At 54.7% G+C, this 25,124-nt stretch overlaps 1 protein-coding gene across 1 annotated transcript; it reads left to right on the forward strand.

The window, feature by feature from the left end:
* Positions 1-7,681: 7,681 nt before the first annotated feature.
* On the forward strand, positions 7,682-24,565 carry VSX2 (visual system homeobox 2). Its single transcript, XM_002914692.4, has 5 exons — positions 7,682-8,051; positions 9,306-9,390; positions 13,203-13,326; positions 22,204-22,384; positions 23,199-24,565. The coding sequence occupies exons 1-5, from the start codon at positions 7,682-7,684 to the stop codon at positions 23,525-23,527; spliced, it is 1,089 nt and encodes a 362-aa protein (XP_002914738.1). The 3' UTR covers positions 23,528-24,565.
* Positions 24,566-25,124: the final 559 nt, after the last annotated feature.

The following is a 25,124-nucleotide window of genomic DNA, read 5'->3' on the forward strand; positions in this document are numbered from 1 at the left end:
TCTCCAGGTTTGGAGGCTAGAGTCAATGCCTAAAAGCTCATGACAGTATGGTCTCGTGAAGAAGCCACTGCAGTTACGGTCATCTCCACTGGACCCTAGGTGCTGGAACTCCCACTAATGCCACCACTGACCCTGGGCAAGGAATTCTGCTGCCAACCTGTTACCCTGGAACCTGATCTTACAGCAGCCACTGCTGCCACTGCAGGAGACTCTCCTGGGTTCTCTTGCTTCTTTGTGTCACTGGCTCCCAATACAAAGTCAGGGGCGGCTGCTTCTGATTGATGGAGCTCGGGTCCCATGACCCTGTTCCAGCTGCAAGGAACGCTGGGAAAGCAAATGTCTGGCATTTCCAGTGTCAGTTGCAGAATCCAGGGCTCTGTCTTGCACTAGGGCTCATAAGTTGGGGACTTCTCCCAAATAGGAATCAGGTTCAGATGTTGGACAGCTCACAAAATAATGAGTGTCTGTTATAGGACTTTAGATATTTCATGTAATCTTCACAACAATTCATTTTTTTAAAGACTGTATTTATTTATTTGAGAGAGAGAGAGCACAGGAGGAGGGGCAGACGGGGAGGGAGAGGGACAAGCCGACTCCACACTGAGCTTGGAGCCCGATGCGGGGCTCAATCTCAGGACCTCAAGATCAGGACCCCAAGATCATGACCTAAGCCAAAACCAACAGTTGGTCACCCAACCAGGAGCCCCAACAATTCATTTTACACACAACAAAATTGAAGCTCAGAGAAGAGAAGGAACCTGCCCAAAGTCATGCAATAGGCCGGTCAAGCTGCCCACCTCAGAGGCCCAGTAAGTGAGGAATCTGGACATTTCTTCCTGGGATCAGCCCCTGGTGGTGTCTCTGCTCCCCCACCCCTTGCCCTTCTTAAAGCGGTTGCAGCATCTCTATGGTTCCCTCACTCCCACCTGCCTCCTGGGTCTCTGGTCAAGCTGCCCATCAGGTCACATGTCCATTGCCTCCATCTCGTGCTCCTCTTCCAGACCCACCTGCCTTTCCACCCATTTACAACAGCTTTACATTAACGGCTATGGCAGGCTGCTCCACTGATCATTGGGACCTGCTTGGATCTGAAACTTGCCCCTGAATTTGATAAACAGATGGAGGCTGAACTTCTGGGCACAGGGAAGGAGAAAGGCCACAGGGGTCCTTGAGCTTCCTGCAGATCCCTTCAGGGGAGCCCAGGGCCTGCTGTGTGCACTGTTGGGACTCTGTGAGAACATAGAAACGGCTGTCAGAGAGACCTGGGCTCCAAGGTCTGAGCTTTAACAACTGCACTCAGCCATGGGAGAGCCTCTGCTGCTTTCCGCTTTCTTTTGTATTAATCCCAAATCTATCCTCTACCCTCTACCTCGAGGGCTGCCTTTGACCCCTAAAACAACCAGTGCTGTCTCTGGCCTGGACCACAGAGCCACCTCCTGATTGCCTCCTTGTTTCACAACTCCTTCCCTTCACACTGAGGATAACAACCACTGTTCTTCCCCTGGCCCGTGAGGCCCTGCAGGGCCTGACTCCTACCGACCCTCGGAGCTCCTCCCAAAGGCTCACCTGACCTTCAGCTGTCCCCTCCAGCTTCCCTGGCCTCCTTGCTTTTCCTCAGAAATGCCTACCTGGTTCCTCCCCAGGGCAGGAACACCAGCTGTTCCCCTAACCTAGCCACCTGCCCCAGCACCCCCCCACATGGCTGGCTTCTCACAACTCAGGTCTCCACCCAGACGCTGACTCCCCAGAAAGTCCTTCCTGTTTGTCAAAAAAAGCCCCCTCCCACAATCTCTCAATAACCCCTAACCCTGCTCTATTTTCTCTTTAGTACTTTTGCCTTCTTAAATTATCTTGCTGGTGTATTTACTTGCCTGTTGGTTAACTGTCTCCCACAACCAGAATCTGAGTTCATGAGAATAGGGGCTTTGCTCTCTCTGACCCCACAGTATTCCCACAGCGTCTGGTGCAGAGTAGGTATACAATAACTACTTTCTGAAGATACCTGGTTAAGTTCTCATGCAACAGTCCTATGGCATAAGACAGAACACCCTCTTGGGGCATCAGGGCTGCAGTCGTTCCTACCACCTGAGACGGAAGGGAAACTGAGGCACAGCAAGGGACGTGCAGCAGGCTGTTCATGGAGCAGGTGCTCTAAGGCTTGCTTTTCCCCATTGCTCCACACTCCCCATAGATGAACACTGGGGAAGAGACAGGGCGACACGAGTGGAATGTTTCTCTTTCCCCTTGGGGACTAAGGAAGGAAGGGTTCATACGGAGGGAGGGCACAGGCGTTGTGGGCAGCTGAAGCCTGATGGATGGTGTTCTGCTGGGATAAGATCCCTGGGGCGGGGGGGGGGGCTCCAAGGGGCACCTGGGAGGGGACTGACAGAAACAGGGCTTTCTACAAGGCTGGCTTGAAAGCATTGCCAAAAGTGTGTTCCTTCCTTCCCATTCCCTGAGGCCCTCCAAGAAAAGTCCAAAGAGGATTGTTCCTTGGAGAAATAGAAGAAGGAAACAGGCCCAGGTGTGTGAAGAAAGATGCTCTTAGCAGCCCTGGGCTCCAGGGATTCATCAGCCTTCCCCTCAGTGGCCCTTCTCAACCCCGTCTGGTGCTCCTTCCTTTCCCCTCCCCCATTCTCGGTGGGGCAAGATGGTGGCTCAGGCATTCTTGGGGCATCCTTTCCCTCCCTCTATCCAAGATCCCTTCTTCTGCTTGAAGCTCTGATTCTATCTTCAAGAAAACAAGAGGGGTGCCCAGCTGGCTCAGTTGGTAGGAGATGCAATGCTTGATCTCAGGGTCATGAGTTCAAGCCCCATGTTGGGCCTAGAGCTTACTCAAAGAGAGAGAGAGAGAGAGAGAGAAAGAAAAGAAGAAAGCAGGGGATCTAGACTCTGCTTCGCCCTTGGTGGCCGCATGCTCCTCGGAAGGTCACCTAGCCTCACTGAGGTGGCTTCCTCACGTGGAAAGCACGATGATACACATCTTTCAGGATAGTTGGACGGATGCATTGAATCATTGTCAAAAAGTTCAGAACTTAGTACATGTTCATTGTATGTAAGTTAAATGTGAATCAGAATCTCTCGTTTTTCTCCCAGCAGTAGCCCCTCGACTACACGAAGAAAGTGGAATGCCTGGCCCAACGTCTGACGACAGGAGGATGATAGAGGGGGGCCTCTGGGGCTCTCTGAGGAGACCCTCAGGAGAACTGGCCAGCACAACAAAGGAGAAGGCTTACTCTCAAGGGGGAAGCCCCAAATACACAAGAGCATTTTAAAAAGTGAAACACGTTCATGGGTGACAGATTCATAATGGGATTATTGATTCAAACACACATCCTTTCTCTCCCTTGCATTTTCCCCCTCCTCCTCCCTCCAAAAATTGTTGCTGACGGCTGGGTAGTGACTCAGGGAGGAGGCTAGCAGGGGAGAATGACTTAGCTGCAGCTGGCGCTAAAAATGACCAGTGCTACGGTGGCCTCCTCCCTCGCCCTGGATCCCCCTCCCTGAGCCTCAACGTCTTATTTGTCACAAGAGGACAGAACACTCGACCTGTCAGAGACGTTGAGTGGATTCAGTGTGGTAAGGGGTCTGGCTTCCATTAATAATAATAGTACGAGCCACGATGTATTGAGTGCCCAGGGTCGGGAACATGCTCAGTGCTTTAAAAATATCACCTCCTTCAGTCACTGGCCCAAACTCCACGATAGCTGGGACTAGATCTGTCCTGTTCCCTACATATTGCCAGTCCCAAGTACAATGCCTCCTGCATGATGATAATAGTAACCAACACTCATAAGAACCTTATTTTGTTCCTAAAATATCATATGTCACATATATCAATATTTGAAAGTTATGAAAAAAAAAAAGAACCTTATTTTGTAAACTCACAGGAGAGCTTTATGCACATTTCTAATCTTCCTGACAATTCAACGGGGAAGTACTACCATTTTTTTTCTCATTTTTTATTTATTTATTTGACAGGGAGAGAGAGCCAGCGAGAGAGGGAACACAAGCAGGGGGAGTGGGAGAGGAAGAAGCAGGCTCCCAGCGGAGGAGACTGATGTGGGGCTCGATCCCATAACGCTGGGATCACGCCCTGAGCCGAAGGCAGACATTTAACAACTGAGCCACCCGGGCGCCCCTACAGTCCATGTTTTTGACCGAGTGCTATCTCAGGGGGTCAGGGGGTGCTCCCAAATCTAGTACCAGGCTGTTTTATAGATCAGCAATTGAAGCTAAGAGAGAATTTAATGGTTGGTTCAAAGCCGCAGAGCTGTTAGGTGGCAGACCCAGGATTTGGATCCAGTGTGACCTGGCCGAATGTCTCCAAAAGGGTACATTTCACTCCCCGCACCTCTAACCCAAATTCTTAGACAGCACCTACTCCCACCCCCAGGAGTCTGTCAGAGGTTCAGGTCTGAGGGTGGGGCTGGCTTCAGGCTGATGCTGGGCCCTCTCTCCACCTGCAGTCTCTGGAAAGGTGTCTCTCAGGGAGCCTGGGGTTGCCCCCATCCCCACCTCCTCGGTCACGGTGGTAACTGTCTCCCTGGGGTAGGGAACTGGCCGCTTCAGATACAGGGTTTGGTCAAGAGACTTTTCATCCTCATCTCCTGGCAAGAGCCGAGCTTCCATCACTCACACGCTTGTTTTCCATCACTCACATCCTTGCTCGTTGGCTGGCATCTGGCTCATCGTGGATGTCCCAGGATAAGTAAGCGACGTGACAGATGCCATTAACATAACATCCCCATTCATCCTTCCAGGGTAGGCTGGCATGGAGAGGAGGCCAAGAGAGGGATGAAGTCAAAACAGAACAGCTTTTTTTTTTTCTTTTTTAAGATTTTATTTATTTATTTGACAGAGATAGAGACAGCCAGCGAGAGAGGGAACACAAGCAGGGGGAGTGGGAGAGGAAGAAGCAGGCCCATAGCGGAAGAGCCTGACGTGGGGCTCGATCCCATAACGCCGGGATCACGCCCTGAGCCGAAGGCAGACGCTTAACCGCTGTGCCACCCAGGCGCCCCAAAACAGAACAGCTTTTGACGCCAGACTCGCTTGAAGTTGAGTCTGGCCTCTGCCGCTTACTAGCTGGGTCACTTGGGACAGGTTACCTAACCTCTCCAGGCACTTAAGTTTCCATATTCATAAAATGGGGATAGAAATTCTTACCTGAGGGGCGGGCGCCTGGGTGGCTCAGTCGGTTGAGCGTCTGCCTTTGGTTCAGGTCATGATCCCAGGGTCCTGGGTTGGAGCCCCGCATGGGGCTCCCTGCTCAGCGGGGAGCATGCTTCTCCCATTCCTTCTGCCCCTCCCCCTCCACCTCTGCTGCTGTCTATGTGAGTGGTGCCACATGGAACCCAACTCCATAGAATACAAGGTGAAGGATGTCTCAAGATTACATATCCTTGAGTCTGCACCTTGCAAGTAAGAATGGCTATGCCATGTATGTCAAGCATACTCACAAAAAATGAAAAGAAAAGAGGGAAAGAAGGAAGGAAGGAATGAAGGAAGAAAAGAAAAAGAAAGAAAGAAAGAAAGAAAGAAAGAAAGAAAGGAAAGAAAGAAAGAAAGAAAGAAAGAAAGAAAGAAAGAAAGAAAAAGAAAACAAAAAAAGAAAAAAAAAAAACAAGAATAGGTATGTCAGCTTTCAGATGTGGAACCAAGATACCAACAGGGTTCTTGTGAGGACAGAGATTTTGCTACATAAAGGGGTTGAGCAACATAAGTGCACAGTAGGAATGGCATTATTATGGGACAGGGAGGCAGCCCTTGGAGTGAACAGTACACCTGTCCCAGACACCTCCTGCACCAAGAAATCCCCCAGCCCAGTTCCAACTCTTGTGTGGACCCAGCCACGGTGAGTGGAGACCTACCTCATAACAGCCCTGATAGCAAGGCCTCAGTTTCCATCCCCTGTGGGGTCTCCTCTCATCTCTCAGTTTGGCCTCATGGCAACGACGAGGGGTACCAGACACCTTGGCAGGAGGCTGGGTGAGGATGTTTCAGTGTATTTGGGGGTTTGCAGCTGACTAGCCAAGAAATCCTCAATGGAGTCTCTCCCCCAGTCTGGTTTTCCAGTCTTGGCCTAAAGCAACCCACCCTGTCTTTATCTTGCCTCATAGGGTGACTTTAATTCAAGAAATATTTAAAGCAATCAATGCAACCAACTTTATTTGTGAGACAAGGAAATAAAAGCTACTCCTCTTAAGAAAGCATGCAAGCATGCAAGAAAGAGAGCAAGAAAGATTGAATGAAAACCTAGTGTGTATTAGGCACAGTAGAGTGGGGAATGCCGAGTAAATAAGACAGTCCCTAGCCCCAAGAATGTCACAGAAGAATTAGCTGAGTGGGTGGGGTGCTGGCACTCAGAGGCCCACGGCAGGTGTGTGTGTGTGTGTGTGTGTGTGTGTAGAATCACCTTCACTTGACATCTGCGCCCTAGGGGATCCTGTTCCCCACAGAGCCCTCAAGCAGGAAACCAGTGGCTTCGTGGCCCACTTTGGGAATTCAGCCTATTCTCCAAGTAGGGTGCCGCTTCTTATCACTTTTCAACTGGCCCAGTTGGCTGCAATTCTGCAACTTCCAACACAGGAATTGGTCAAGTGATCCTGCTCAACCGGGGACAGAAGCTCACCTCTTAATTGCCTCTAATGCCCTCTCCCCAGCCTGGTCCTCCATATCCATAATCCCATCCTCTTCGTTCTGTCTGCTCCGTGAACTCGGAGGTATAGCAGACCCCTTGCCTTGTCTATCTAATTTACAGCGGACCCCGAGGTCCTGCCTCAGACCTGATAAGGTGCTCAATACGCATTAGTCCAACGAATGGATGGAAGAATACATGAAGTCCTTCCCCGGAAGCTGGGCACACTCATGCTTACTCTAGGAGGATGTGTGGATGCCCACAGTTTTTCTCCAAAAGAAATCACCACCATTCTTGCCCCTCCAGGGACCCCTACTCCTGACCTCTTTATCATTCATTTATTCATTGGGCCGACCTTTACTGAGTAATTCTGAACTAGGCGCTTAATCCTGTGCTGCAAGGCAAGTGTGGAGCTCTTCCCACCCATACATCTCCCTCTTCACACTCTGACCCCTTTTTCTCCCCTTGACACCACACACCCTGTCCAGGGCACTTGCCCCCTTTCCTTGTTCTGCCTTTTACACAAGGATCCCCTATTTGGGCTTCTTTGACCCTGTCAATCTGCACTGGACTTAAAGGAGGGAGGACTTCCAGTCTCTAACATCTGCCCTCAGCCCATTCTCCTACCCCACCCCAGGGACATGTCCCAGCCAGGCTCTGCCCAGAATCCCAAGCCACCCAGCCTCCTGGAACAGCCCTGAACCTTGTTGTCTCATTTCAGCCCCTGGGGTCCCTGCCCATGGGCATCCTGCCGAGTCCTCCCGGTGCCCGGCCCCCAGCACCCTGGCCCCTCAGTGCTGCCTGCAGCGGGAGCTGCCAGCTTTTTGGAATTCCTAATGCTCCTGGCCCCGGTGATTGGCTGCTCAGCTCTGACCCCACTTGGGCTGCCGCCTGGTTGGATAAAAGGGGAATCTCCTTGGGGCTCCAGAGCATTAGACACCGGAGGGGGCACCTGGGACCAACTTCGCGAAGCGGGGAGCCCGGCGGGGGGGTGGGGGGAGCAAAAGACCTGCGGCCTCAGCCCCTCCAAAGAGCCGGGAGATGACGGGGAAAGCGGGGGAAGCGCTGAGCAAGCCCAAATCCGAGACAGTGGCCAAGAGTACCTCGGGGGGCGCCCCGGCCAGGTGCACGGGGTTCGGCATCCAGGAGATCCTGGGTTTGAACAAGGAGCCCCCCAGCTCCCACCCGCGGGCTGCCCTCGACGGCCTGGCCCCCGGGCATTTGCTGGCCGCGCGCTCCGTGCTCAGTCCCGCAGGAGTGGGCGGCATGGGGCTGCTGGGGCCCGGGGGGCTCCCCGGCTTCTACGCGCAGCCCACCTTCCTGGAAGTGCTGTCCGACCCGCAGAGCGTCCACTTGCAGCCGCTGGGCAGAGCGTCGGGGCCGCTGGACACCAGCCAGACGGCCAGCTCCGGTAGGTGAGGGCGAGGCTGCCAGGCTGCCCGACTGGGGGCGAGAGCCGGAAGCCCCACGCCGTCGGCTTTCGCTTGCACCTCAAGGCCTCCTCCCGGCGCAAAAGTTCGCGCCAGGCCGAGGGGTCGTAGCTCCTGCCTGGGGCCGGCGCGCCCGGGGCCGGCGCGGGGAGGATGCTCCTGGCGCCCGCCTGGTTTTGGCCCCGGCGTTTCCGGCCTCCGCGCCCTTCTCTGGTACCCGCGTCCGGCCCCGCTCTGCCGGGGGGTGTCGGAGCCTGTGGCGCGGGCTGGAAGCTCCGCGGCTCCACCGCGGCCCCGGCCTGCCGGAGGACCCGCGCTCCGGAAGCCTATTCTGTTCCGCGTGCTGGCGGCCCAGAAAGCGGGTGCCCGCTTCGGCCCCGGCCCTGGTATCCAAAGTTGTTCCTTGCTCTTTTTCTCCGTTCCACAACGCCAACGTTGGTCAGCTGGGGTTTATTTTTTACCCCACGAGCTTGGACACCCTGGCCTCTGCGGCGGCAGGAGCTGCCACCATCCGACTCCACCTAAACGCCACAATCTATCGGATGCCAGCGCCCGGCGGGTTCGGGAGCCCCGGGATGACCCCACCGCGCCCTCCCTGGACTGCTTTCCCAGCGGTGCGTCCCCACCCGCGCGACCTCCGGCTCGTGCTCGCGCTCGGCACTTACCCCGATTTTTCGTTATCTTTTTATTTATTTATTTATTTTTATTTGGAGGAGCAACGAAAAGTGGCGCGTCGCAGTCTCTCCGGTCTCGAGCGGGGCGCATTCTGCAGGCACTGGAAAAGGGGCTCTGCCGGGGGAGACTCCAGCGCTTCCCGGCGCCCAGCTTCCTGCGCCCCGGCTCCTTTCCCCGGGGCCAACTTTCGTGCCCGGGGTGCCGGGGCTACAGGCGCGGGGCAGGGCGCAGCTCGGGGATACCCGCCCGCCGGCCCTGAGACCCGCTGAGGCTGCCTCGCTCCACCGCCGTCCCTGCCCCAAGCGCGTTGGGGCCTTTGCCTCTCTTACAACGAAATCGATTCAAAATCTCCGGATTCGGGGGCCGGCGTGGGTAGAGCCAGCCGGGGCTGAGGGATGGGGTCGGCCTCTCGGAGGGCTCCCCCGGCAGGCAGAGCAGGCCCCCGCCGCTCCCGGAGGCGGCCCGGGGTGGGCCCCTCGTGGGCTTCGGGCGCCTGACATCCCCCGGCGCTGCCGAGCGCGCCCCCCATTATGCCGCATGTGCCTCCACCCGCTTTTCAGATTCTGAAGATGTTTCCTCCAGCGACCGAAAAATGTCCAAATCGGCTTTAAACCAGACCAAGAAACGGAAGAAGCGGCGACACCGGTAAGGCCCCTGCGGTTCTTCTGCTCGCCCACTCCCCGCCAGATCCTGTTCGGGGTCGGGTCGCTCCAACCCTATTCTCGCCGACTCCTGAGTTAGAAGTCCAAGGCTGCTCCAGGGCCGGGGAGACCAAACGTTGCTTGGGGACATCGGCCCGGGACCCTGGCGTCCAGCCACACTGGGCGAGGATAGTGTGTGGCCGCCAGGGAGGCGACACGGGCCGGGCTTTTTCCTTCTACGGGAGAAAGGAAAGGGCCGAACCGGAGCCAGAGAGGAGCAGGCGGTCCCCACATTCGATCCAGGCATCAGCGCCTTCGGAGGACCGCCGGGCAGAGTGGCTCCCACCTCCCGCCCAAGCCAGCCCCTCTGCCTGCTGCCCCCCGGGCGCGTATTCCGCTCCCGCCGACCCTGTCCACTCTGCCACACCCCTAGCCTTCTGCTCCCACCGCGCCAAACATCTTGAGCGTGATCTAGCTGCACGGGTAGAAATTTTTCGTTAGGCTTCTGCTCTTTTGTGATCGAGAGGGTCTCTTCCCTGTGAGCCTCAGTTTCCTGGTCTGTAAAATGGGGAGGGAAAGTGTGTGGACTGGATGACTCCACCAGCCCCAGCTGGAGCCGAGTGGGCTGCATTGGGGTACCCGCTACAGAGAGAATTTTTAAAAATTAGTCTCCAAATAGGCATTACTGGTACAACTTTAAAATTCAATAGGTGCTGAAAGGTATATCTTGAAAAGCAACCCCCACCCCCACCCCAGACCTTCATTCCCTTCCGCATCCACACCACGGCTACTAGTTCCCTGTAGAAATTTATGAGGGGGTTTTAAGGAAATAAAGAAGTGAGAACCAAAAATCTGCCTGACTTTCTGCGATTGCTGCTTCCAGACTCCTTCCCTGTGCTTACCAGCTGGTCTGTTTCCCCCAATCTGTCTCTGTGCCCCAGTCCAGGTGGGGTGCCTGCAAGGTTCCTGCTGGCTCAAGGGACATTTCTCCCCTGGGGAGCTCCCCTGGCTGCCATCCACCCCATCCTCTTCTCCCCAGTTTGTTCCCAGCCTCTTTGCATTCTTTCTCCGGGCACTTTTCTGCATTCCCGTCTCTCTTAGCTAGCCCTTGGAAACTCCCCTATTGGCTCCCACCTTTTAAAATGGCTCTTCCCGTCCTCTAAGGGCCCAATATGTTTGCGCTGGAATGAGGGTGAACTTTGACTTGGTTTCTCAGTGACCTTGTTTATTCGTTCCCTTTAGGCAGTGTTTTTGTTGTGTTTAGCTTTGTTTTATTTTAAACGGAAACATTGATCCGGGGTCATTTTTTTTTATATTCATTCATCCAACAAATATTCATTAGAGCATCTTTTATGCACCCTTCTCCTGCGGGTCCCAGGGTGGGAGATCCTGTCAGCTTCCCCTGAGCAGGGGCACGGACTGGGACCATGGAGGGAAGACAGGTCAGAGCCGGGGCTGAACTGCTTCTGTGCTGGTGCGGAAATGGGAAGAGGGGTTCACACATCAAGGAGAGTCCAGGAGAAACCATCCCCTGGGCGTCGGAACAGTGTTTCTGCTCCAGGACATCTCCTTGTGTGGCAGCTGGACTGGCTGACCCCTAGCCCAAAGTCTCTGCTTAAGGCTCCTGACTCCATCCTTCCATGATGCTCTCCCCACAGAGGAGGTGTTTGGGGGTTCCCAGTGAGACAGCACCACTCCCCACCTGCCCCAGGTTTCAGGCAATTTCTGGTGTATGAAGAGAGCAGATCATTAGAAACATCAGAACGGCTACTGATGGCCGGTGCAGCTTTTAATTAGTTAAAAAAAAAAAGTTTTTTCCTAAGCTTCTCTCATTGGGGGATTTCCAGGTAAGAGTCCCTGGATCTGGTAATGAGAGATGGGCATCTCTTTTTCCCCCAGAAACACGCTGGGCTTAGTAAGGGTCAGAGATGGGAGTAGGCACGGAACAGCCGCCTTGGCAGTCTCTCGGATTCCACTCATTCTGCTCGTCTGTGCACCGATAAAGTTCAGCTTCTCTGCAGACAGGATCCAATGGGCACATGAAGAGTGTGGGGCTCTGCGTTAAGCCAGGAGCAGGGCTCGGATCACATTTTGAGATGCAGGAGCCCCCTGGAGAGGAGGAGGGTTTCCTTAGCTCTGAGGCAGGAATGAGGGAAAGTTTGGGGGATTTGAGGTTTTGATTTGTTCTGTTTTTTCAGTGAGAGTTCTCCCAAGCAGAGGCTGGCACTTGAATGGTTCTAAACGACCGCTCATCCTCTCCCTTCTTTGGCTTTGGCCAAACCACAACACCTGTGTGCCTCGGTTTCCCTAGATTTGAGAAGACTTACATGCTTTGATTGTTTATTTTGACAGTCTGTTCAGGGGCCCTTCAGTAAGTGGCAAGAACAAAATAGAAACCAGCAGATCTTCAAAATTGTGAAGAATTCACTTTCTGTGTACATAAACATTCCATTCCCCCCTCCCAAGAGAATAGGAGAAACAATTTAGAATCAAACCAGTCATTTTCTATAAAGGGCAGAATCTTTCTTCCTCACACATCCCCTGCATCTTCCCCCAAGATATGAAAGCCGACACCAGCACAAAGACCCAATGGGGCTTACACGAGTACTTTTTCCTTGTGCTGGGTGAGGGTGAGAGTGAGGGCATCAGTGAAGGATTCTAACCCCCTGTGCTGGTCCCCAGGGTCAGATCCAGGGGCTCAAGCTAAGAATGAACCATTTTTACGAGCTGGGGGTGTGGAATCGAGGCTATATTGCCCATTGATTGATAAGGGTACAGGATAAAGGTCACCTGGAAGTGGGTGAAATTAAGGTCTGAAAAGAGAAGAATTGGTGCCTGTCAGTGGGCGTGAATGGTTTATGGGGAACAGGGGGTCTGCGAAGCCCCTGATGTTGGAGGTAAAATTTTGTGCTCAGCGTATTCATTTGCCCATTTTCCTAGGGCAAAAGGATGTAGCTTTTACCGGATTCTTAAAACAGGTTAGGACCCTAATAGGTCAATGTAGACGGCTCTGTGGGGAGTGGGGGCTGTGCAGGCGGGCTCTGTCACAGTGACCTGAATGGGATGCCCCCTTGATGAGTGGCTGAGCCCAGCTGTGAGTTGCTCGGAAGGTGCTCCTTGTCTTCTGAGCACAGGAAGTGGACGGGGCTCTGAGGGCAGCTCTGAGGGGCTAGTAGACCTGGGTGGTGGCAGGGGAAGGGCAGGTGAGGAGGGCAAAGTGTCGGGGTGCGTGAGGAGGTGGGAGAGTCAATTCTCAGCTGTTCAAACACTGGGGTTGCCATTCCATTGGACCTTCTGGTGGGTCTTTGAACGTAGGTGTCATTTAAGAGATAAACTGTCTGCACGAGGAAACTGGGAAGCAGGTCCCAGTAGGCCTGAAGGGTTTATTTATCCGGTGAGTCCCTCACTCTGTGCTTGGGAGGAAGAAGAAGGGCTTTCTACAGTTTTCTGAAATTTCTGTCTCAACATCCTTTCTCCCAAATCACTTCCGGAAAGATTCCCAGTATGAAATGTCACTGGGGGCTAAAATAATGTCCTCCCAAGAAGGGTAGTGGGGATCCTCAGCCTTGAATGAAGAAGAGTCTAGAGGGTTAAGCTACGAGTGTGTGTGAACATATGTGAGCGTGAGTGAGCGTGAGTGTGGTGCGTGCGTGTGTGTGTGTGTGTGTGTGCGTGTGAGGGAGTCTGTGTCTGATATGCTGAGCCAGCCCTGTGTTTCGGGTCTGTCTAGGAGGCATGGAGGAGTGTCATTCTGTCCTCTCTGAACCAGTCTCCTTCAGTTTCTGGGTCCCGAGTGTCTGGTTTTGCTCCCCTTAGGACAATCTTTACTTCCTACCAGCTAGAGGAGCTGGAGAAGGCATTCAACGAGGCCCACTACCCAGATGTCTATGCCCGGGAGATGCTGGCCATGAAAACAGAGCTGCCAGAAGACAGGATACAGGTAACAGCCCCAGGTTCCTCTCTCTCTTTCCACACTCTCTGAGGCATTGACTGCCCCAGGCTCCTGGATAACTGTGACCCCATCTCCCACCCCCCAGCTCTGGGTCCTTGTGAAGAATAGTCCAGTTAAGCTGACAGGTATTTGCTGAACACCTACCATGTGAGGTGGGCACTGTGGGAGGGGTGGGGGGGACAAGAGACTCAGATGATGTGGCTGGCCTGCTGTTCCAGACTGTAGGCTTCCCGAGGAGTATGTCAGGCAGAACGTGAAGGGGCCTGTGGTGAGACAAGGCATTCTGGGTGGATCATAGGTTCTAAGGGGGGTCTCCATTGTGGCAAATAGCTCTTAGGTATAGCTAAATGTCTCCTCCAAGGCCAGAGGTGGGTAGAAGGGGAGAATGGCTTCTAGCCCTGACTCCTTTCTGTTTCCCTTTCTTCTGCTCCCCCGACTCATGAAGAAAAAGTCGTCCCCCCCTTTCTGTCTACTCCCCACCACCTGCATCCACCTGAAACTCCTTCCTCTCACAATCAGACAGCTGGCCCTGCCCTGAGCTCCTGCTCGGGTCTGGCCTGGGATGTGGCTGGGGACTCTTGCCTGCAAGTATGGTTCATTAAGCCCTTCTCCTCTCCTACAGTTTTGGGTTTTTTTTTAAGATTTTATTTTTAAGTAATCTCCACACCCAACATGGGGCTTGAACTTACAACCCCCAGATCAAGAGTCACATGCTCCTCTGAGTCAGCCAGGTGCCCCTGTCCTAGAGACTTCTGCGGCATAACCAACCACTGGTCTGGACTGGGATGTTCTCAGCTGTGCTGGGCACAGGGCTCCCTTTCATCAGCAGCAAGACCTTTCCAAGGTCAGAACCCCCCTCACTAGGCAGGACTGGGTCTGCTTAATCGTTTCTCTGGGAGAAGATGAAGTCGGATGATTTTCTAGGTAGGGCCTCCATGAGGCAGAAGCGAGTGGGGTAGAAGGAACGTGCCCAGAAGATTTGGGTTTGCCTTAACTGAATCACATCCTTAAGTGAAAACTGCTTCCATCAGTGGAATGGTCCAGAGCAGTTCACTGCTAAGGCTGGGAAAAGTGAGGGGGAGCGGGGGTCTCGACTTCCTGAAACCCTTCCCAGTCAAGAACCCTTGGAGGTGGGATGTGTGTTGGGGGGAGAAGGAACCAGATGAGTTGTGGGTTGCTTTGTGTTCTCTCACTGGACCACCAGAGATTTAGAAATGAGACACGGGCTACTTTTCCAGAAGAGTCTTCCTCTCTCCTGGAAATCTATTAAGAATTTCAGCCAGTGGCTTTAGACATTGACACTAACAATAAGCTCAATTATTCATAAGCAGATTATCTGTTTGGTGCATTATCCATGGTGGACTAGATCCATCACCCCACCCCACCCAACTGGGTTCCAGTGGGGTAAGCCTGGGGCGTTGATTCTGAATCGTGCACGCATGTGTGCGCATGTGTGTGTGTGTGTAAGCCAAGGCCCAATCCAGTCAATGTGGAGTGGTAACCCCTACCTGGCCTCTGTTTGCACAAAGTTGGCCATCACACGTGGCGGGGTGGGGTGGAGAGCTGAGAAACTCCCCTGCTGGCAGGCCTCACACTGGCATTGCTGACCAGTAGGAACAGCTGCCTCTTGCGGGGGGTGGGCTGTTCGGCCCCAGACCTGCTCGGCCGTGGTGGCGTGGCTGGGAGGGCGTGAAGGATTCTGGGGAAGGCTCTTGCTCAGCTATTACTGCATTGCCACAAATGCCCCAGTAGGCAGGTGCCAGGCTTCTTTAAGTTGCCTGGGGGTGGGGCCAGGGGGTATCTGTCGGGTGGAGTCTGAAGCCACAAGAGCCAGCAAGGAGGAGCTAGGGCGTGGAGTCAGTGGATGGCCCTGGGACTTCGAGGACTGCAGATCTGGGAGAATGGAGCCAAGAATGTCTCAGAGTCTTTGAGCGCCACAGGGTTCTTTGGCTAAATGCCGCCTCCAGAAGGTGCATGTGAGCTGTCACATAGCCTTGCCCAGGTGGCACGGGAAAAGTCTCAGCATGTATCCGCGGCTATCACAGCTGTCCTTTACAGAGCAGTTTCCACATGCCGGGTGTTCTGAACGCACGACGTGCACAGCAGAGGCAAGTCCATGTAGTGGTTAGGGGATGCTGTTTCAGAGCCAGACACGTCCTGGCTCCGCCATTCCCAGCTGGGTGACTGGACAAGTTACTTCAACCTGCAGAGCCCCTGATTCTTCATCTGTAAAATGGCGATGATGGTGACCCCCGCCCCTGGTACAGATGCCGTGAGCCACGGGTCATGTGTTCTGAGAGATGCCTGGCAGGTGCCCGGTGCTCGCTCGATCTCAGCACTGATCTCATTTAGTCCTGGGGACAGCCCAGGAAGCAGCAGCACAGCAACTGACCCAAGGCCACACAGCTGGGAAGCGGGGGGCACCGGGCTCTAACTCAGGTCTGCGTCGAAAGCCCACACGGTCACCACCTGCCTCTTGAGTTTGAAGCCTGTGCTTTGACTTGAAGCTGGGGGAGCAGAGATGGCTGGAGGCCAGGTGGGGACCTGTATCAAACCTTTTTATAAAAATAACCATTTCATGAGTAGCAGGCATTGTTCTCAAGAAAAAAACTCAAAAACTCACTCATAAAAAATTATTTTTCAAGTGGACAAATTCTTGTATATAAGTTCATGGCTTGGATACTCTGACTAGTGCTGTTCACGTCTGCCTCTTTTAAAGGGATCCCTGTCCAAGGATAGGGAACAAAGTTTGAAGGGATTCTATTCCAGAAGTTAGGAGATATGCAGTCTCTCAGCCCGGGACGTTTATTAGCATCACAGGGCAGCTTTTGGAAGCACCCATGCCGGGCTCCCGTGCCCGGCCATTCTGATTTGATTGCTTTGGCATGAAGCTTTTGGCATCTGTATGTTTTTAAAGCTCTCCAGTGATTGTGGGAAGCCAGTGTAAAAACGCTGGGTCAGAGGCTCTGTAAAGGAGTTTCTGCATTTTATGTGGTTTAATATGAGTGGAAGGAAGTGGAGTTTAGGGGGACAGGGCAGGATGAGGGACAAGATGACCAGTCAGGTGCGCAGGGAAGGATGCTGCCTGGGCTGCTGGGAAATGTGGGCAAAGCTGCCCCCTACTGGACATCAGAGGCTGCAGCAAGGACTGGCTTCTTGGAGCCTGAAGCAGGAACGGGAAGGGAGATGGTGAAATATGGTGTCAGGAATGCTGAGCGCATGTGAAGTGTTAAGTCATTAAATCACTACCGCGATGAGCTCAAATTAATCAGCTTCCAGCCCGAGGAGAGGAAGGAAGCCGGGTGAATGTGATGGGACCCGCCACATGGCTGACAGAGCCAGGCCTGATGGTAGGAGGCAAGATCGGAAGGCAGGGCCTGGGGAGGCGAGTGACCGGAATGTGCAAAGAGCAACCATCCTACGAGATGTCTCCTTGAGGGGGACAGCCGTGGGAGGACTACAGAGGGCCTCCTGTGAGGCCTTTGAGGGAAGGAGCCCTGGGTACGATGTCCTGCAGAGATGCCAGGATGGGAGCTGGCAAGACAGGAGCTGTGTGATGACAAGAGAGGCCATGGGCACAAGCACAGCTGCTCTACCCTCACCGTGAAAGAAATTGCTGGTATGGTTGCCCGCTTTGCTCCAAGTGCGCCCCGTGGCAGGAGAGCACCTGTTGGGCAAGTACCCCTCCCCCGGTCCCGTCCATCCGTGGAGGCACAATCTTTTGGGACCCTTGCTGCCAGCCGTGGAGGCTCCCGCTAGGCCAGCTGCTGGCAGCCAGAGGCATCCTACTGTGTGCTGTAGGGCGCCACCTCTGAGGGGAAATGTGGGAACCCAGACTCTTTCCCAAGCTGGAAGATCCACCTGGAGTGCCAAACCTCTGACCCTTGGTGTCACTTTCGGGTCCCCTCTCAGGCCCTCGGAGCCCTGACGTGTGAGGCAGGGCTCTGGTCCCCACTGTGGCCTTGACGCAGGTTCTGCTAGGAGTGCCAGGCTTGACTGTCGTGGGAGAGGGGCAGTCTCCTGTAGAAAGTGGGCAGCCAGGAAAGGGAAGGTGCGAGGGGCTGAAGGAATATTTGGAGATTGCCAGAACCAAGAGGCCAAGTAGGGAAAAGGGCCTAAATGCTTAGCAGGAATCTCAAAGGTGGGAAATGGGAGGACCTGGCTTTATGCAAAAGAATGTCATTGAGCATTTGCTGGAAAGCAAAGCCTCATCTTGTTGCACGTTTATCCACAGAATTCATCCAGCAGCTGGTCAGTGTTTTTTAGTTCTTATTATGTGCCAGGCATTCTCCATGCACTATTATAGTTAATTTTTATAACAAGCTTTCAAGGAGGCTGTATGACAGGACAGATGAGGAACCGGAAGCTCGAAAGGTTAAGAAATGCGCCCAAGATCACTAAGACAGTTGGAGGCAGGGCAAGGATCTCCAGCCAAGGCCTTCTAGCTTCCGCTCACAGCCTACGTGCAGGGAGCGTTGGGCACCGCATGCCTGTTCTCTCAAATTTGAGCCTCAAGGGCCTGGAATACATTAGAAATGTGCTGAGAGTGTCAGGGGCCTCCGTTTGGCCCCCTGGGTGCCTAAAGGGGAAACAGAGCCTAGCTGTATTAAAATCGTACACCTCGAAGATTAGTTCTGTCCCTCTGCCCCTCTCCTGGAGCTATTATTTGTCAGTCCAACCTTGCTAAAGGGCCTGCGGAGGAGGCCAGAGGGGTAGGTAATGCTGTTGATTAACCTGCCCTCTGGGCACACTACCACTGGTTTTCTTTGCCTCCACTGAAATAATAAGTAGCACTTTTTGGACACCTTCTATGTGATAATCATGGGTTTTAGGAACTGTCACTTACTTCATTAATCCTCAAAACAACCTTGAAAAATAGGCATTATTTTATGTTTGAAGAGACTGAGACAGAGAAGGCAAGTAACTTGCCCAAGATCACACAGCAATTTTTGCCGCATCTGGGAATTCCAGTTCGAGGCTGTCTGACTTCAGTGCTTCTTGTAAACATCAAGTTCTGTATACGTGCCAGTTGCTTCCACGAAGGGTAAGAAAAGCAGACATGAAGAGTGGTTAGGGTTAATGCTAATTCCTTGTACACTTCCCTCCAAGGCATCAAGCCACAGCTTCCCTGCCAACTGTCCTAAAAAGAAATTGTTTTGGCTGTCCAGGTCTCCTCCATAAATTGGAGCAGCATCTGGTCTTCGCAGAGAGCCAGGCATTCCAGGAGCCCATAAGCAAGGGCCTGCATGACTCCTGGTTTGAATGACCAGCTGGCACCAACTCCCTTGGGAATGTCTGTGGGCAAAGTCTGATCTGTAGACCAGTTATGCATTTGCCTAAATTAGGAGACGCAGGAAAATGGTTCTGTTTATAAGCTCCATAGAGCATCTGAATCCCAAGTCTGCACCCCCTTCTTCAGTGTTCCAGTAAAGACGCAGTTTCCGTGTGAGAGCCTTGCCCCCCTCCCCCAGCACCAATGCTCATGGAATCCAGAGGAAGCCAGGACCGCGCACCTCCCAGGCATCCACTGGGGCGGGTGGGGCATCTCTGTCTTTGTATAATCCACAATCCCGTGTGCAGAATCCATAAATCCACACTGTGCTGAAAAGACAGATCTTTCCTAAGTGAGGCATCAGAACTCACTAGTGGCAAAACCCAGACCTGACTTTATGCTCTTTATTTATCCCTTTTAGCGTGAATATACACGTGTTTTGCTGCAGAAATCAAAACGAGTGAGTCTGGTTCTGGCGGGCTGCAGCAGTGTGATGTAATGTGGTATATGCGTCACCTCTTCTTTCTAAAATCCCAAACATTGTGGAGTCTGGTCCCATGGATTCAGTTAAAGGGCTGTGGTCTGGCTGTTTTATAATGCACTGTATTCAAGCAGGAAGGTCATCTCCTGACCAGGATGCAGATGTCTTACTTAGATTCATAAAGAAAGCCTTCCCAACCCTCTGTGGTCACACTGGGTGCCCGCAAGTCCATCACCAAGGGCTTCATTCTTCTGTATTCTCTGAGAGGTGGATGAAACCAGGAGTCACAGACTTTTATGTGGATCAGTCCTTTCAGATTTTTCCTCTATGGGAGAAGGCAGATTGTGACAAGTGGGTATTTATAGAGGGCCACCAAGTGCTACTGGCAAGGAAGATGGGACAGGACAGAGGTCTCAGACAAACCGCAGACACTGGGTTTGGCAGACAGTCGAGAGGAGAGCTTACGGAGCAGACAGGTGGCGCTGGGGAGGGATCTAAACACAGCGTGGAGCCAGGCCAGCACGACGGGCGAGTTAGCCGGGGCTCGCATTGCTCATCGTCTCCGCTCTGTAGGCCACGAAGCGCAGCCATCCAGGGTCTTTCAGATTGCATAAACCCTTTTCTTGGCAGGGGTCACCTGTGGCGGTCTGGGTCCGGACCAGGGGAAAGGCCCTGCACAATGGCTCCGCAGCTTTCTAGGAGGGCCCGAGCAGGAACAGCAGGTGCCAAACCCGGTGGTGGCAAATGTGCATCTCGCTGCAGGCGGAGCCATCCAGGGTGGATCGAGCGATCGTTTTCTATTAGGGGTGGCGAGGCCCGGGAAGTCTTGGGCCGCGTCTCTCCCATTTTTGTAGGTTCCTGGTTATTTACAAACGGAGAAATTTCAAAACAGGGTTACACACATTTCGGTCCATTTAAAGGTGTGCATGGACCCCGCGGTCTTTCCGCAGCCCCGGAGAGCGTGTCTGTGACCACTGGGCTCTTATGAGGGTCGTCGGGAAGCGAGGCGGGACTGCCGGGGCGCCCCCTGCTGGAGGCGTCGGGCCGCGCTCAGCCGCAGACTCAGGGTTGTCTGGGGCCCCTGAGGCTCTCACTGCGCCACATAGCGGCGGCGGCTGGAACAGCGGGGGCGCGCGGATCCGAACCCCCGCCCGAGCCTCCCGGCGGCCGAGGCAGCAAAGGGTTAAACTGTCAGCGGCGCGATGTTAAACAGGTGTCAAAGGCGCCCCATATATCTGCAGATTGAAATCAAATTCTTTGCCGTATAAAAAGATAAATTACCCAGGCGCTGCCGCGCGTCCCACTCATCACGCCAGCGCCAGACGGCAAGCAATTTTTTTTTTTAATGTGCTAACGACCTAATCAAGCAATCAAGTCGGAGAAGATTGCAGAGTGACCCGGGCAGCCATCTGCCGGCGAGCCCCGCATTCATTTCCCGCGCCCCCGCGCTGGGGCGGGGGGGGACGGGGAGGGAGCTGCGGGGGGAAGAGGGGAAAAAATCCTAAACAAATTAACACCCAATTTTCCCCGTCTAATTAGTTAAATGAGAAGTGTTTGGGGTCCCCCGGGGAGGGGGAGCGGCTCGCGGCGCGGCTCGCGCTGCCTCCCCAGCATTAATTAGTGCGGGTCAATGCCGCGGCTCCCGAGAGAGCAGCCGCTTTAATTTCCCGTGATATTTCAGTGCCTGAGGCCCATCGATTCAAACAGAAATTAACTTATTTTTCAATCAGCCCAGGGCTGCCCCTGGGGGTGACTCTTCTTTTGCCGCCTCCTGAATAGAGCTGGAGCAATTTTTCATCAAAAGCTGAAACCTCCGCCTCCGGGGGCGGGGGAGTGGCCCGCAGGGAAGGGGCGGAGGACCCGGCCGAGGCGAGGGAATGGAAATCGCAGAGGAAACTAATAGATTTTCCCCGAACCCGCCTCTGTCCTCCCCCTCATCCCCCCACTTCCCGGGGCGCCTTGAGCGTCTCGCCATCCCGGGGGTCAGGGCCCGCAGGGGCTGAGAGGGGACTGGAGTGGGCCGCTGGTCGGGCTTGGGATCCTTCCAGAGCCCACCGGTTTCTCCCCGAGCTTTCACCTGCCTGAGGGACAGTGCAGCTGTCCCTGGTGCTGGCTCCTGTCAGCTGCCGCAAGTCTCAGGAAAGCTGCTTTGGGAGACCGAGAAATCTCCCTTCCCCCAAGCATGGCAGGGACCGCTCCAAGCACGCGACTGGAGCGTTGCTGACACCCCTAGGGTACCCCATGCCCTGCACCAGTCAGCTTTGGCGTGGAGAAACTTTCTCCAGGGTGTCCCCCACTGCACGCTCCTAGGTCCCCATCCCCGTTTCTCTGCACACCAGGAGGATTTTGTCTTCCTTGCCTGACTGAGGGATAGATGCCCAGCTCCCTGGAATGTCATTCAGGGTTAGGTCCAAAACTGTGGAGAGCTGGTGAATGGAGGGCACTATGGCAAAGCAGGGCTTAGCCAGGACAGGGCAGAGAAAGGAGGCTGACTCGGTTCTCCTGGGAGTATCCCCGGGGCTTCCTGATACCTGGATGCCATACCCTTTGCTGCCTGAGTCCACCCTTGCCTGGCTTCAGGGACCGTTCAGCCTCTGAAGTTCTGGTGGAGAGGGAGCCCGGAACAAGATGCATGGCTAGTCCAGCCCCTGGAAGGAATGTGTCCCTCTGCAAGTCAGAAAAGAGATTCTGTTTATATGCTGGAGGTGTGACCACTTGCAAAAGAGCTACCACGCTGGGGCTTCTCAGTTGCAAACCGAGGACCATGCTGGGAACTGCCCACCACCTCAAGACCCTGACCCAGAGCCCTCTATCCCATCATCCTTAGAACTGCTTTGATTTAAAAAAGGAAAAGAAAAAAACGACCCATTTCACCCATCATGTTCTTACAGGACTGGGTGTCCTCCTTCTGGGCACTCTGAGCCTGGAGGAACGCTGGGGGTACCATGGAGTTGGGGTGCTTAAGTGAGGGCACCCTGCTGGAGAAACTAGCAGTCACAAGAGGATGCAGCAATCAAAGGGGTGGGGACCTTCACAGGGGGCCCACTGGGGTAAGGGCCTGGCCTCAGTGCCCCTCAGAACACACCTCTGCCCTGTTCGTCCTCACTTGCAGGTCTGGTTCCAGAACCGCAGGGCCAAATGGAGGAAACGGGAGAAGTGCTGGGGCCGGAGCAGCGTCATGGCGGAGTACGGGCTCTATGGGGCCATGGTGCGGCACTCTATCCCCCTGCCAGAGTCCATCCTCAAGTCTGCCAAGGATGGCATCATGGACTCCTGTGCCCCGTGGCTGCTGGGTAAGAGCCCGCACCCTCCTTGGGGCCCTGCCCCTGTGGCGAGGAGAGCGGGCTCCCTGGAGGAGGAGACAGAGCCCCGGAGCAGGGAGACCTGGCCACAGCGGCGTAGCAGGACAGAGGCACTCCACAGCAGGCCTCCTAGTCTCCCTTAGGAGGCTCAGAGGGCAGGCTGGGCCCAGGGCTTGCTGTCTATCCCCTGCGCCCCCCTACAAGGTGGCTCGGACTCTCATCCCTGTTAGGTCCCTGACTGTGGGTTCTTTTTTCCTGTGAGAAGGGTGTGGCTTTGGCCCCAGGGTCTGTACCCTCCTCTTCCCTTGGCCAGAGGTGGGCTTGTGGTGAATGAAACAGCTCCTCCTAGGGGTTGAGGGGACCCCTAGGGCCCTCTGGCCACCATTCTGGCTTTGCCCAAAGGACTTCTTCCCCCTGAAATCTCTCCACATGCCATCTTCCCACCACCTGCCCTCGGGGCCTCTGACCAGCTTATCTTGGGGTTCTAAGATCTGGAATCCCAGGAGGGAGGGATGGGGGAGCACATGCTGGGCTTGGGAAGGGACAGAACAGGCTGCCTGGAGGCCAGGTGCCCAGGGACTTGAACTGAAGAAGCCCCCTGCAGGCCTGGTGCCCAGCTGGCCCCCAGCCCCTGGCCCCCCTCCCGCTGCCCTGGCCCGGCCCCTGGGACTCGCGCGACTGCGGTGTGTGAAGCAAGGCTTTCTGCTCGTCCTTAATGCTGGCCTCTCTCTATCTTTGCTGTTTTCAGTTCAAGATGGCTTTCCCAGGCGCTTTTCTAAACCCGAATACCAACAATTCTTTTTAGGGATGCACAAAAAGTCGCTGGAGGCAGCAGCGGAGTCGGGGAGGAAGCCCGAGGTGGAGCGCCAGGCGCCGCCCAGACTCAACAAGGTGGAGCAGGAGGAGGGGGGCCCCGAGCCCCCAGCGGCCATGTCCCAGGAGGAACTGAGGGAGAACAGCATCGCAGCGCTCCGAGCCAGAGCTCAGGAGCACAGCACCAAAGTGCTGGGGACTGTGTCTGGGCCCGACAGCCTGGCCCGAAATGCCGAGGAGCCCGAGGAGGAGGAGGAGGCCGTGGACGAAGACAGGCCGACAGAGAAGCTGAGCCCACCACAGCTTGAGGACATGGCTTAGGTGGAGGGCTGGCAGATGCCGAGCCCCAGGACTCTGCTCTCCTCGGGGCCTGTGGTGCTGGGAGGTGTTCTCCGAGGCAGGGCTCGGGCCTGGCCTCTGCCACCCTCCCCCTGCCCCACAGCCCCCCCCCCCATGACCCCTGGGCTGACTTCAGGCACAACTCAGTTCTGGCCGAGGCTTTGGGCCATGCTGAGACAACCCCTATCTAGTCTTGACCTCTCCAGCATCCTCTTCCTCATCCCAACGGCCCTGCCTCAGAAGCCTTCTTGCTGCCCCAAACCACCCCATCCAGCCGCTTTCAGTCGGTCCCTTGGGGACTCTCACTGTCCAAATCCACCCTCACTCTCTGTTCTCTTGCTTGAAAGAGCCTCCCCTCCCCAGCTGTACACCCTCTACACCCCCTGTGGGTTCTGCTCGGCCCAGGCCCAAAGCCCACCGCCACCAACTCATTGCTTGCCACGACAGTGACAGGGACTGAGGACCTGCCCTCTAGTACCAAAGTCCTGAGCCCCCCAGTCTTCAGCAAAACTGGGACCCAGATTCCAGGTTGAGCTTGGAAGGTGTCATCCTGAGCCCCTCCGCCCCCCTCCATCTCATGCCCTTCACAGTCACCCTCAGGAACCTGCCCGCCCTCTCCACCCCCAGCCTGCCCCACCGTTCCCCCCAGCATGGCTGCCGGCACCGCAGGTGGCCACAGACAGTACCTGCAGCGCCCAGGGCCTGTGCCCTGCAGCCAGGGGGCCCCTTCACAAGTGCTGTGGTCAGGGCACGGTTGGGGAGGCCAAACTCTTACCCAGAGCCCTTGGGTCTGCATTCTGAAGCATCCTGACCACCCGATATGCTACCTGGGACCCTGACTTGCTGTGCAAGACACCCTTCTAGACCTTCTTGCAGTTTATTGGTGCGCATGTGTCCTGCCTCGGAGCAACCCAACCCAGCTATAAAGTGAACACATAGGAAGCCACAGATCTTGGCTCGACTTGATATGGGCCATCCCTGGGAGGCCAAGCCTGGAGTGGGTCTGGGGCTACTATAAGCATCAAGGAGTGGTCAAGAAGGGTACAAGAAAGGGCTCGAAGGAGAGCAAGGCAGGAGCCAGGGTTAGACTCGGACTAAGCAACAGGCACACGCACCTGCCAGGTGTATGCTGGGGCCTCTGTCCATGAGAATAGGCTGCACACAGGGACCACGTAGGAATAGGGGACTGGGGCCTTCTTCCTGTCTGCTGATGGGAGGAAACATCCGCATGGATGGGCTCTCTGCAGCTGCCCCCTCCACCCTCGGGCCAGGCCTGTCTCCCTCCCATCCTCGACATTTCCTCTACTATCCCACCCACCTTTGCAGGGAATACCTCGCAAGAGAAAGGCCTGAGACAGTGAGTTTGGATTTTAATTCCGTATCAAAGTTGATTTCTTCCTCATTCCGTTCATAGAACCCCCTTCTTCTCCTTGTCTTTGTTCCCCGTTAGTTTGAAGTGTTAGAGACTGTAGCCCCTGGCGTGTAAATGCTGTACATAGAGTGGGAAGAGAGAAACTTGATATTGAGGTGTTTGAAATACGGAACTGTAATAACTTCTAGGTATTCTAAACCTGTGATT

Source organism: Ailuropoda melanoleuca, chromosome 14 (genome assembly GCF_002007445.2).
Source record: "Ailuropoda melanoleuca isolate Jingjing chromosome 14, ASM200744v2, whole genome shotgun sequence".
NCBI lineage: Eukaryota > Metazoa > Chordata > Mammalia > Carnivora > Ursidae > Ailuropoda > Ailuropoda melanoleuca.

Bases quoted from the DNA above. Each gene is read 5' to 3' on its own strand.
- VSX2 (XM_002914692.4), top strand. From the start codon at position 7,682: ATGACGGGGAAAGCGGGGGAAGCGCTGAGCAAGCCCAAATCCGAGACA. The intron at 8,052-9,305 runs GTAGGTGAGGGC...CCCGCTTTTCAG, and splicing joins CAGCCAGACGGCCAGCTCCG to ATTCTGAAGATGTTTCCTCC. The intron at 13,327-22,203 runs GTAACAGCCCCA...CCTCACTTGCAG, and splicing joins TGCCAGAAGACAGGATACAG to GTCTGGTTCCAGAACCGCAG.